The 12,237-nt window shown below is 31.6% G+C and overlaps 1 protein-coding gene across 1 annotated transcript; it reads right to left on the bottom strand.

Annotated features, from left to right (window-relative positions):
* Positions 1 to 2,629: 2,629 nt before the first annotated feature.
* On the bottom strand, positions 2,630 to 11,677 carry LOC101513363 (sodium/hydrogen exchanger 1-like). The gene is made up of 14 exons (XM_073367152.1): positions 11,249 to 11,677; positions 11,049 to 11,167; positions 6,174 to 6,271; positions 5,935 to 5,994; positions 5,796 to 5,842; positions 5,506 to 5,700; positions 5,126 to 5,172; positions 4,551 to 4,617; positions 4,360 to 4,460; positions 3,984 to 4,085; positions 3,677 to 3,815; positions 3,538 to 3,600; positions 3,368 to 3,451; positions 2,630 to 3,280 (listed from the first exon to the last, which is right to left on the bottom strand). Exons 1-14 carry the CDS (start codon positions 11,528 to 11,530, stop codon positions 2,939 to 2,941), a joined length of 1,746 nt encoding a protein of 581 aa, XP_073223253.1. The 5' UTR covers positions 11,531 to 11,677; the 3' UTR covers positions 2,630 to 2,938.
* Positions 11,678 to 12,237: the final 560 nt, after the last annotated feature.

The raw sequence follows: 12,237 nt of genomic DNA, 5'->3' as shown, positions 1-12,237 counted from the left end.
CCTTTCTCTCATCCACTATCTATCTCCCCTTTCTTTATTTATCTTTCTCTCTATCTCTATCTCTATCTCTATCTCAATCTCTCTCTCTCTTTTCTCTATCTTATTTGATATACTTCTCTCTCTTCATTGTATCTCATTATCTATCTATTTGTTCTTTATCATTCACATTTATATATATATATCAAGTGAGAAATGTATATTTGTGTGAGATATGAGAGCTTGAAATCATGACTCTCATGATGGTTGTTAATACAAATTGAGGAATCATTTGATTGTGCCTCTTAATTTTGAGTTTACCAAACAAATAAAATAGATAAATGAGATGCTTATATGGAGATAAATTAAAAAATTGATTATACATATTCTCGTAAACTAAATGATAGCTTTCACTTCTCTCAAATAAAATTTTAATTTACTTATTTTATAATAATTTGCTATTTTATTTTATTTTTTAAAGAATAAAATTAAATGATTAAACTCAAATAATTAATAGATTTTTGTTAAGGATGAATTATTTGGAAGCACCGAATTCGTATCATGAAGACAATAATTATTGTTAAGACTTTATTTATCTCTTGACCAAGAGTCACATTCCTCTTTAAAGTGTAAATATATTTTAAAATATCAAAGCTTTTCAGGTGTGGTACAACTTTTTGTAAGTTTAGTATAGTTAACCTATTTAAATTTTAATGTCATATTCCAAATATAAATATCTTACACATCTCTAAATAAACTAATAAATTAACATACTGCTAGATTAAGGGTGAGTTTGATCTACAAAATATAAATATAAATACATGACAAAATATTACATGACAAACATTTAAAGTACTCGAAAATATTACTGTGGTTGGTGGATAATAAACAATATAAATAAAATAATATAAAATTTAGATAAAATTTATTATCCAATTTTTTAAGTTACACGAAAATAATAAATTAATTATTTATCTTTTTCTTTAACAAGTTAGTTATTTATTTTTCTTTTACCGTTAAATTCGTCCTTTATATTTGTAGATGTTTACTCCACTTATTCTAATTTTAAGCTAGTAAAATTGAAATCCAAAATTATTTAATTTTTTTTAATAAATTCGTATAATTTTTAAGGGATTTTGATTGTAATAATCACAAGAACATAAATCTTCAATTAAATTTTAAAAAAATAATTAAACAAGAGAGAATTCGAGTAAGATAGATTTTAGGGTTATTGAAATTAAATGTTAAATTCTCTCAATCTATGTCATGAAATGACATATAAATTAATTATATTTTTCTTTATATGATTGATAACAAAAGTTATAGTACAATTTTAAAAATCCCTAACTAAAAATAACTATAATGAGCTTATGCTTAAAAATAGTTCCACATTATAATTTTTACAAACATATAAGATTAACTTGATTAAAAAAATTAATGACATGGATTGTGTACCTTAAAGTTAGATAATCAATTTAATATTTTTTTGGGTAACTTAAAAAGACTACACGTATTTTACCTAAAATTTACTACAATAGCCTTAACTATGTATCAGATAAGAGTATATATTAGATTTAATTGCAGTTTTAATCATTTATTTTTACCAATTTACATAATTAACTCTCATATTTTAAATTACAACAGATGTTGTCATTCTCTCTCATATTTCTGAACTAAAAAAAAAAATGATGTGACATACAATCTCATGATTTATAATTATTATAATTATTCATAATTAAAATTTTTATAGCGTTTTATTGCAATTTCATAAATGATAATTATTAGATATGATATTATATATGACGCCGTTTAAAATAGGTTATAATCCTATTTTTAATTATAAAATCACAAAATTGTTTAGCGTGACTCTTGTTAGGCCCTAATAGTTTGTTTGTTTCGCGAGAAGTCTCTATAAGAGAAATTGTAGAGAGAGAGAAAGTTTGGGGAGAGATGCATAAACCACCTTATTTGGTGCAGCAAAGTAGGAGTGAGAGAACCAAAAGCCATAGAAAACCAATCTCTTCAATCATGGAAGAGATGTGTGTAGTGCTTTGTCTATTGTAAATAAATAAAAGAATAAACTCTTTTATTTCTGTTATACCAAATAATAACACAAATTTGCTCCTTTTCTATTCTGTTACGCTTTATTCCACTTTCTGTAAATTTTCCAGTTAAGTGATAAGTGATAAGTGCTACACCCATTTTTTGGTAATTGAAAATGCATTTTTAGAGATACTAGTAATCGTCTGATATTTATCACACGGTCCAAATATTGTCATTGTTTAGTCTTTATATCTAATTTAGTGATGATAGGATTTTTTTCTCAATAATATTTCAACAATAAAATGTCAACGTTACTCGTTGCACAACAAGCTCTGTTTTGGTCATACATAGAATGAGACGCATTTTATTTGAAGATGCAAGCTACCTAAGTATAGTTTATTTATTTTGGTGAATGCCCATGAGGTATTATTTGTAGACTAGTATGCATCCCAAGGTGTATAAAACATATCGATAACAAATTAAAGACTTTAAATTACATTTTTAAGTCTTCCCTTCATAACCACTATAGAAAATCAAAAATAGTATTCTGTGAACATTTTCTATGCAAAATCTCTTGATCTGCAAGAATTAGAGTATTACACAGGGCATGAAAAGGAACAACTAGACAAGTACTTTTTTTTCTCACAAATGGAAATAAAAGTGGAGACTACAATATTCATAAAATATACTTTATGCAAAAGTTAATACTAAAAGTTTATGCTGGATAACAATGAAGAAAAGCTAAGTACTTGTTTGATTTTCATTTTCCTCTTTTGTTTTAAGATTTAAATGCAAAAACACTGCCTTGTTTTCGATTTATTTTCCGTACAAAACTTTGAAAACAAAAGGCGAATCGAAAACAAGTGGTATTTTTTATTTAAAACTACAAACATAAAATGAAAACGAAAACTAAACTAAACTAAACGGGTCCGAGGTTGTTTGTGTTCCAAGAAATCTCCTCTTCACCGAGTGGTGTACCAGGTACAACCGGAACAAAACCGCTACCACCAAATATGGGTCTCATAAACATATAATCAAATTTCCTCCAATAGTAGTGAACTGTAGTAGCAGGATAACACATCATCAAACTCAAGCTACTTCTTCTGTGGAATGCCTGATTGATGCTTTGGTCAATGGAACCATTGCTTTCAAGGAATAGTAATTTTAGCTCTTCATGGTAATCAGTTGAATCAGAAATGGCTTGTTTTGAAGGCCTTAGGTGCACAGCCTCAATCAGAGGCTTTGTTATGGAACCAAATACCTGTTTGTAATGGAAGCTACTATATTAGTATTTATTTGATCCTAGTACAAATCATATTATTTACATCTATAAAACTATGAAACCCACCATAGTACTGAATAAGACTAGGTTTATTGTTGAGGTGATCATTAATGCTGAGTCTTCAGCTGATGTTATCTTGGAATTTGAAAACTGCATTGAAGGAAAAACAGATCAAAATGTATGACTTACAACAAAATTTTCAGGAAAAAATAAGTGAATTTATAGCATGTACTTGCCTGGTTGCAAGACAATGCAATAGTCACTGCACCTCTCATTAGGCCAGCCCACCATATTATAAACTGACAAATTGAAAATTCGGTGAGTTCAAACTGAAAATGTTAAAGCTTGAGGGAATTAGAAGCCAACAGTTATCACCTGCGATCGAAACTTGATTTTGGTGCTCTCTCTTATTGTCATACAATTTGCAATGTATGAAATAGGGAACACAAAAGCAGCTCTTCCAATCAAAACTAATGCCAAAAATGTTGAACTCACAGCAACTGAAGTTACTATGCTGCTCCAACATGATAATGTGTTGAGAAAATTATTAACATTAAAAATAGGATAGTAAACCATTGGTTTTGTGCTTTGTTTGATGGTGCTTTATGAATATCATGTATGAGTCAATGATGGACCGCTAATTAACTCATGCTCTTAAAGTACTAAGTAAGTTTTCAACTACCTGGCTTTGCTTGTTTTCCATTTGTCAATGTCTAAAGCATCCATGCCAACATATAGAAAAATAAAGGTTTCAGCAATAAATGAGATGGTTGCAAAGGAGTGCCTGAAATCATAAAAGAAATTTGTAATAAAATTCCATGTAGTTTTATTTTTTGTTTAATCAGCTTTTTCCTATTTGTATAAGATTCTAAAAAAGGAAGTATCAAAACAAGGTTTAGATTTCTGGTTGCCTCAGTATTACTCAGAAAAAAAAGAGAGGAGAAAAAACAGTCATGGAATCAAAATGATTATACTAAATTCATAACTTTGTTTGTAATTGGTTTTGCATTATATACCAATCTTTTTAAGCTAAAAAAAGTGAAAGATAATGTCCTTACTTTGTTGTTATCCTTGAGTTTCCTGTAACGTTGTGCCATGTGTAGTGTGACATAACAATGCCACAGAAGAAAATAGTTAAAATTCCACTGAGAGCCAAAAGCTGCAAAAGCCACACAAATGTATTTGCTTGAAAAGCATTATGAAAATAATAAGATCAACTAAGGTACATTTGTAGATGATGATTTTGTACCTCAGCAATCATATATGAAAAATATGCCATCAACATCATAAGTGCAACTTCACGATCAGTAGAGTGCCTGCAAATGATAGGTACTATGTCAGGTTGAGCAACAGTCGAGAAAGATTTTAGATCCCTGTAGTTTCACAAATCTTTCAAATAGATTCATATAATTTATAAGTTTGTAACTGAGTCATTAAACTTTTGATTCTTTTCAAATAATAGGTCTTTATTTACTGATGGTATATTGAGAATTTGCTAAGTAAGCTACTAAACTATAGGGACTTAAGAATTCAAATAAACTATAAAACTGTGTATTCTATCACAGAGGTCTTTATAATTTATCTAAGTTCTCAAATAGATCCTTCTAGTTTGCTTACTTAACTGCACTTATTATGTTTCCTTTTTGTATTACAAGTAATGCAAAGTTCCTTACTTATGCCAGTTTTTTTTGCAAGTTTCTTGTTAGTTATTCAAATTTCACCGTTATCCAGTTTACCAGAGTTTTAAGTTCCATTCAAAGGATAAAATTCTACCAGCTAGATAGGAAACCTTCTAGCACTTGAGAAAGCAAAGGAAACTTGTACCTTCCAAAGTAAAGTGTTTTAATAATATAAGCACTTAAAAGGCCAACCTGAAAAAGTCAGTCACCATTTAGCAAATCAGAATAGAACTGTTGCTCAACTCCAACAATTCAAGATTTAAAATTTGGTTTGATAATGCGTCTAGATGTATTAATTTAATTTTGAATATCGATCCATCCAGTGCTTTAATGAATGAAATTTCATGTTTAGATTGTATGTTAGCATAATGGTGAAGTTGAATTTGGTATGTGGAAGACAGGTGACAACAAAAGGAGAAACTGAACACAGAGAAACACTTTCCGAAGATGCTGCCTTAACATGGGATTACTAGTGTCTCTAGTCCTTTGAATTGGCGCATACAAAACCACGCAATTTAGACTTACTGCTATGCCAAGGATAGTACTAGTGCAAAAGAGGTAAAGGAAGGTCCCCAACAATTCCAAGGCTGTAATAGGATTGATGGTGCTGAAGTTAAGTGTTTGGACTGAATTGAAAATAACAATAGACATAGCATCGTTTACTACTCCTTCGCCGAATACAATGCTGTAAAGCAAAGGTGTTTCATCTTGACTTAGAACCTTCACCACAAAAAGAAAAGGAATGCATTAAATAATCAATATAAAGTTAGAATTTAGAAATACAAATTTTTGTTTGAGCTGAGGTTAGAATGTACCTGTAATGTACAAACTGAGTCTGTTGCTGACAGTATGGCACCAATGGCTTCTCATGTATGGTGCACAAACAATCAGAAAAATGGAAAAAGTGTTGATTATATTAATAGAGAGATTGTTTTTAAACAAAAACTGTGTTACCTAGAATATCTTTTATGTCCAGGTTAACTGTGCCAATCCTATTAATGAACAGAAAAGCACCTAGAGAAATTGCAGAAATAGAAAACTATGTTGAGTATTTATTCTGTTCATTCCACATTGTAGTTGAGTAATTGAATTATGAAAAAAAAACAGTTTATCGTTGAATTTGAAAATGAGATTCAGAATGATATATCTAAACAATTTGAAACTCAAAAGGGTTGCCAGATAAATGATCTTACCAAGAGATATGAAACAGAATGAAATAACTGTCCCTAGAACTCCAAACAGAAGAATATGATTGAAATTCCTGAAGAACCGTTTCTTCTTGACTTGGAAACTGACATTCCATTTGAAATAAAATATGAAGTAAATAAAGAGATAGAGAGATAGAAAAGCTTTAATTTATATGTTCTTATGTCAACAACAACATACATACATATACAGCACTGCATGTAGGACACAATCCTACAGTTATGATAGTAATAAGTACTATGCACTAAATTTTAGTAATGACACATACATATACATAAATGCTAATAATAATATATAAATGCTATTTATGTGTCTTTAACTTCCCCTCTCAAACTGGTGATCAATGGATTACACCAAGTTTCTCTCTAAGTTGACTGAAGCGTACGTGGCTTAATGGCTTTGTAAGACAATCTGTAATTTGATCTCTTATAGGGACATAAGCCACAACAACCTTATTTTGTAGTACTTGGTCTCTAATATAATGAACATCAATTTCAATATGCTTGGAACGAGCATGCAGTACTGGAATAGAGGCTAGTGCCTTGACACTCAAGTTATCACACCATAGTATGAGTTTCCTTGGCAATGAGAGTTTAAGTCCAGTAAGTAGTGAACAAATCCATGCTATCTCAGCAGCTAGGTCAGCTAAAGCTCTGTACTCTGACTCTGTACTTGACCTTGATACCACTTTTTGCTTTCTTGAGGACCAAGAAATGAGTGTTTCACCAAAGAACATGCATTGGCCAGCCATGGATTTTCTGTCATCAACACTAGTGGCCCAATCAACATCGGAAAAACCTGTTATATCCAAGTTAGTGGATGGCTTGATGTGCAAGCAATAATTGATGGAGCCTTGGAGATACCTCAAGATTCTTTTTATGCCTTGCCAGTGGTAGGTGAACTCATGTATTGACTGAGTTTATTTACAGAAAATGCTATGTCAAGTCTTGTGTGAATTAAATATTGTATTCCTCCTATGGCTTGTCTAAACACAGTGGATCTTTCAATTTCTCTCCCTCAACTGTGAATTGCCTACATGTTATCATCGGTTTTGGACATGGTGAGTAGAGCTGTAAAAAAAAAACCCCAACTTCAAGGCCCCCTTAATTTATTTTTTTATTAAGCCCCTAATATTAGGCCCCCCTCTCAAAATAAATTTTTTTAAATCCCGGCCCATTATTTCATGGGGCTTATAGGCCCCAACATTTTGTTAATTTTGAGATTTTTTTCTTGAAAAATTTTAAAAAAATTATTTTATTCGAAAAAAAATTAAAAATATTTTTTTTCTCAGAAAATTGTGAGATAAACAAAATAAAATTTTTTTATCGAAAAAAACCAGAAATTTTTTGTAGAAAAAAATCAAAAATTTTTTATCAAAAGAAAATCGAAAACTTGTCATAAAAAAAAATTCAAAATTTTTTTATCAGTGAAAAAATCGAAAAATTTTATTTCTCGAAAAAAAAATCGATTCTTTTTTTGAAAAAGTGGGTCTATAGGCCCATTAAGCCCACAAAATTTTAGGGGACTTTGTTTTTTGGGGCCTTTTAAATTATAAATTTTTTTGGCCCCTCCAACATGTGGGCCGGTACCAATAATTAGGGGCTTGTCAAATTGACAGCTCTAATGGTGAGGCATTGTCCATCTTGAATTTCTTCAGCAAGTCATCGATGTATTTGGATTGTTTGAGGTGCATTCCACTAGCATCTCTTTGTATTTCTATGCCCATAAAGTAGTTTAAAAGACCCAAATCTTTATGAGCGAAGACATTGTGAAGTTGTATGATGAAAGCTTGAAGAAACTTGTTGTTGCTACCTGTGACTATTTTGTCATCTACATATATAAGAAGGAATGTGATATGATCTATACCTTTTAGAAGGAAAAGGGAGGTGTCACTCTGTGTTTTGAAAACCTCAGTTCAATAATGCAGTTTTGAGACTATCAAACCAAGCTCTTGGTGTCTGCTTCAGTCCATAAATTGCTTTAGATAGTTTGCATATGTGATTAGGCTTGGTAGGATCAACAAATCCTTTTGGTTGATGCATGAATACTGTTTCTTTGAGATATCCATTTAGGAATGCATTGTTAATGTCGAGCTGCCTGACTTCCCAATTGAAGTGCACTGCAATGGAAATAATGGTACTGAATGTGCTTGCTTTGACTACAAGGCTAATTGTTTCTTCATAGTCGATCCCAACTGTTTGTTGAAACCCCTTTGCAACTAGTCTAGCTTTCCTCCTTTCAATTGAACCACCTGACTTGTATTTTGTCTTGAAAACCCATTTTGAATCAACTATGTTTTCTTGATCTTGGTAGGGCACTAGTATCCATGTTTTGTTGGAAATGAGGGCTTGAAACTCTTGTTGTATTGCTTCTTTCCATAAGGGTCTTGTGAGAGCTTCCTTGACATTTGCAAGTTCCATTGTGTCTTTGTAGGTCTCAGTGAGTCCAATGTAAGGTAGTTTTGGTTTGTAAATGCTTGACTTGTTCCTTGAGTGTATTGCATTACCTGTATTTGTATTCAAACTTGATTCACCCACACTTTGTTGTTGAGCTATGTTTGGTGTCTCTTCATGAGTTGTGTCATCTTCTGAAAAACCATTGTCATTTTGTTTTGTGACATTGTTAACATCTTGAGGGTCTTCTGCGTTTATCTCAACTGGATTTTCTTCTTCAGTGATTGGTATGCTTGCATCATTAATGCAGTTACCTTCACTGCACAAAGGAAAATAAGTAGATGGATTGTTAATTGTTTTTTTAGAGGACTTCTTGTATTGAGAAACCCATCATGGAATGGAAAATGGTCTTCATTGAAGATGACATGTCTTGATATGAAAATCGTTCCATGAGAGTTAAGACATTTGCACCCTTTGTGGGAGTTGCTATATCCCAAGAGGACACATCTGGTTGTGTGAAATTGTAACTTGTGTTGGTTATAAGTTTTGAGACAAGGGTAACATGCACAACCAAATGGTTTTAGAAGCTTATATTCAGGTTCTTTATGAAACATGAATGAATATGGACTCTTATTTTGAATAACTTAAGACGAGAATCTGTTTATGAGATATACTGCAGTAGAGAAGGCTTCCCACCAATAATGTAAAGGCATTTGAGCTTGTGCAAGTAAGGATAAGCCAAACTCAGGTACATCCTTGTGTTTCCTCTCAGCTCTTCCATTTTGTTGAGAAGTATATGGACATGAGAAGAAGAAGACTTAGCATTATTGGTGGATCAATTCAAGCGGTTCCTTAGCATGAGAAGAAGAAGACTTAAAGGATAAAAGATGCATTTTGCCATATTGAAATGCTTCATAAAAACTAAAATTATCACTAGGTGGTACTTTGACATTACAACCTTTCAAGAATTTGTCTAGGACTTTATTATTAGGGTGGCCAAGTCTCTTATGCCAGCTCTCCTTGACAGATACATAAGCATTGGGATTTCTTTTAGTTCTTGAGAGCTGGTACAATCCATCTTTAAATAGCCCTTTTAGCATTACCTTCCTTGTCAGCTTGTCTTTCACAAAACAACAATTTTCATTAAACTCAACAAGTATGTTATTGTCAGTAGCCAATTTAGAAACACTTAATAGATTTTTCGTAATGCTAGGTATATATAGAACATCGTGTAAATTGAGTGACTTAAGTTTTGAAGAACCTGTGGCCACAATTTACAATTTCTCACCATTACCAACAACTAGTGAATTCTTACCATGGTGCTCAGTCAAGTCTTGAAACTTGTCAATTTGATGTGTCAGATGATTGCTTGCACCGCTATTAAAATTACCAGTCATCTGAATAATTAGATCTTGCAGTGTGATCACTCTTGCCACCTACCTCTTCCTTTTTGTCTCCTCTCCAACCTCTAAAGGTGGAACCTCTCCAATTATTTTTTGAATTGAACCTGTTGCCTCGGTGGTCAGACTTGTTTGAAACATTTATTGTTGCATTGAGAGTCAGGTTGGTGAGGTTATTCAGTTGCTTAATTATACTTTCAAAGGTTAGCAATTGGGTTTGTAAATCCACCCAACTGAATGTAGTTTGATCAGTTAGTTTTACAGCTAAGGGATTATATTTCGAATCCAAACCATTTAGGGTTTGAATGATCAGATCGGAAGTTGAAATTGGACTACTTGCAAGTTTGAGTTTGTCAGCAAGGTTCTTCACTTTGATTACATAGTCTTCCATTTTCATTTCTCCTTTTCTGATGCTGTGAACTTGAGATAGATGATTTGAGACCTTGAGTGTGCTCCAGCCAAACTTTGAGCCTCATCCCAAAGTTGTTTGGAGGTCTCACAGTGCCATAGTTGTGTTGCAATTTCAGTAGCCATCGAGTTGAGCATCCATCCAAGGAGGTGCTGATCATTGGTTTGTCATTCTTCAAACGCATGGTTGTTGTTCTTTCTTGAGTTTGAAGAGGTAATAAACTCTTTAGAACACTTTTTTTCCAACATATATCCATCGAGTTTGTAGCCTCTGACTGCAAGTAGAACCAGAGATTTCTATAAGGAATAATGGTTTCTGTCTAGTTTGACAAATAGAGATGATGGTAGGTTATTCTTGTTGTTTGAATTGACAACTGATGCCATGTTTTTAAATATTGGATCGAGAGCTTTTCATCTTAAAAGCTCTGATACCAAAATAGAAAAGATTTAATTTTTATTTCTTTGTATGCTCTTATGTCAAGAACAACATACTTATATATAGAGCATTGTATATAAGACAGGATCCTACAGATATGATAGTAATAAGTACTATGCACTAAATTTTAGTAATGACACATAAATGTTATAATGATAATAGATAAATGCTAATAGTAACATATAAATGCTATTTATGTGTTTATGATAAATTATCCATACTTACCCGGCATTGAAGATGATAGGTGGAAGCAAGTAAAGGAAGAACAAGTCTTCACTGAACATTAGAATATCGACACTACGGAACTTGGTGACCATCAGCACCACCACTCCAGAACACAAACCCTGCAATCATTTAACCAAAGCCAAGAAAAATTTGAAAAAGTTTGAGCAAGAAAGTCACATAGTTGTATGTTGAGTCTATACCAGAAGAAGTGCAGTGATGGATTCATTGACCCAACGACTCTCTTCGAGAAGATGGCCAATGACTATGCAAGCGCAGAGAAGTGCGAAGAATACACAAAGAGCAACGATGGTGCTTGTGGTTGTGCTGCTCAGATATGAAGCTGAAAAATGAAGTGGTGAGGTTAACACAGCCATGTTGAGGATTCTCAATAAGGAAACTTGTTGTTTTTCAATGACAAAAATATGAAGGGAGTTATTAACAAAGTTGGTTTGGTTGGTTCTATTAAATGAACTATGAGACATGTTTATGATTTAGGACAAATGACATCTCATGGTTGTGGACTGGAGATAGCATTAACAGATAGTGTTGAATGTGCAATGAACAACTACCAGTCATATATTGTTGAAATATTAAGAGTAGCCTTCAGATTCAGAATGCTGTGAAACTAACATGGTGTTTGTAATTCTTTTATTATAAGTATTGATTCTTACTTCAGCTGCTGTGATAAAATTTGTGTATTAATTGAGCCATCCATTGTAGGTACATTTCCACTTTCATTTTTGTTTTCCATTCAAAGTCAATTTGATTCAACTACAGGGGAGGAGAGATTTTAAATATGTATTAAATAGCAATAATAGATTTCAACAGAGAATAATAATGGGTCCGATTCCGATTGTTTAAGTTTTTTTTTTAAATATTTTTTTATAAATATTTTATTTTTTATTATAATATTTTAAAAAAAGAATTTAAAGTAAAATTTAAAATGAAAAATCGATTTAAATAATTTATTTTAAAACATGATTTTAAGTATTTCATCTATTTTTGATAATATTTTTTGGATAATAAAATTTTAAAAAATGATTAAAATAAAAAGCTATTTTGAGAAGCTTTTCATAAAATTATTTTTGAAAAATACCTTTAAAAAAATATGATTTTTATTATGTTAAAATTTCTAATAAAAATATTTAAGTTATTGAATGTCAAAATTATTATTTTTTAATTGATAACA

This window comes from Cicer arietinum, chromosome 4 (assembly GCF_000331145.2).
Source record: "Cicer arietinum cultivar CDC Frontier isolate Library 1 chromosome 4, Cicar.CDCFrontier_v2.0, whole genome shotgun sequence".
In the NCBI taxonomy this organism is placed as follows: Eukaryota; Viridiplantae; Streptophyta; class Magnoliopsida; order Fabales; family Fabaceae; genus Cicer; species Cicer arietinum.
The sequence above is the reverse complement of the archived record's forward strand: the minus strand, read 5'-3'. Positions and strand labels throughout refer to the sequence as shown.

Coding starts and splice junctions, on each gene's coding strand:
- LOC101513363 (XM_073367152.1), bottom strand. CDS start 11,530: ATGTCTCATAGTTCATTTAATAGAACCAACCAAACCAACTTTGTTAAT. Junction 4,461..4,550: donor TTTCATATATGATTGCTGAG/GTACAAAATCAT, acceptor TGGCTTTTGCAG/CTTTTGGCTCTCAGTGGAAT. Junction 3,601..3,676: donor AAATCAAGTTTCGATCGCAG/GTGATAACTGTT, acceptor TCAATTTGTCAG/TTTATAATATGGTGGGCTGG.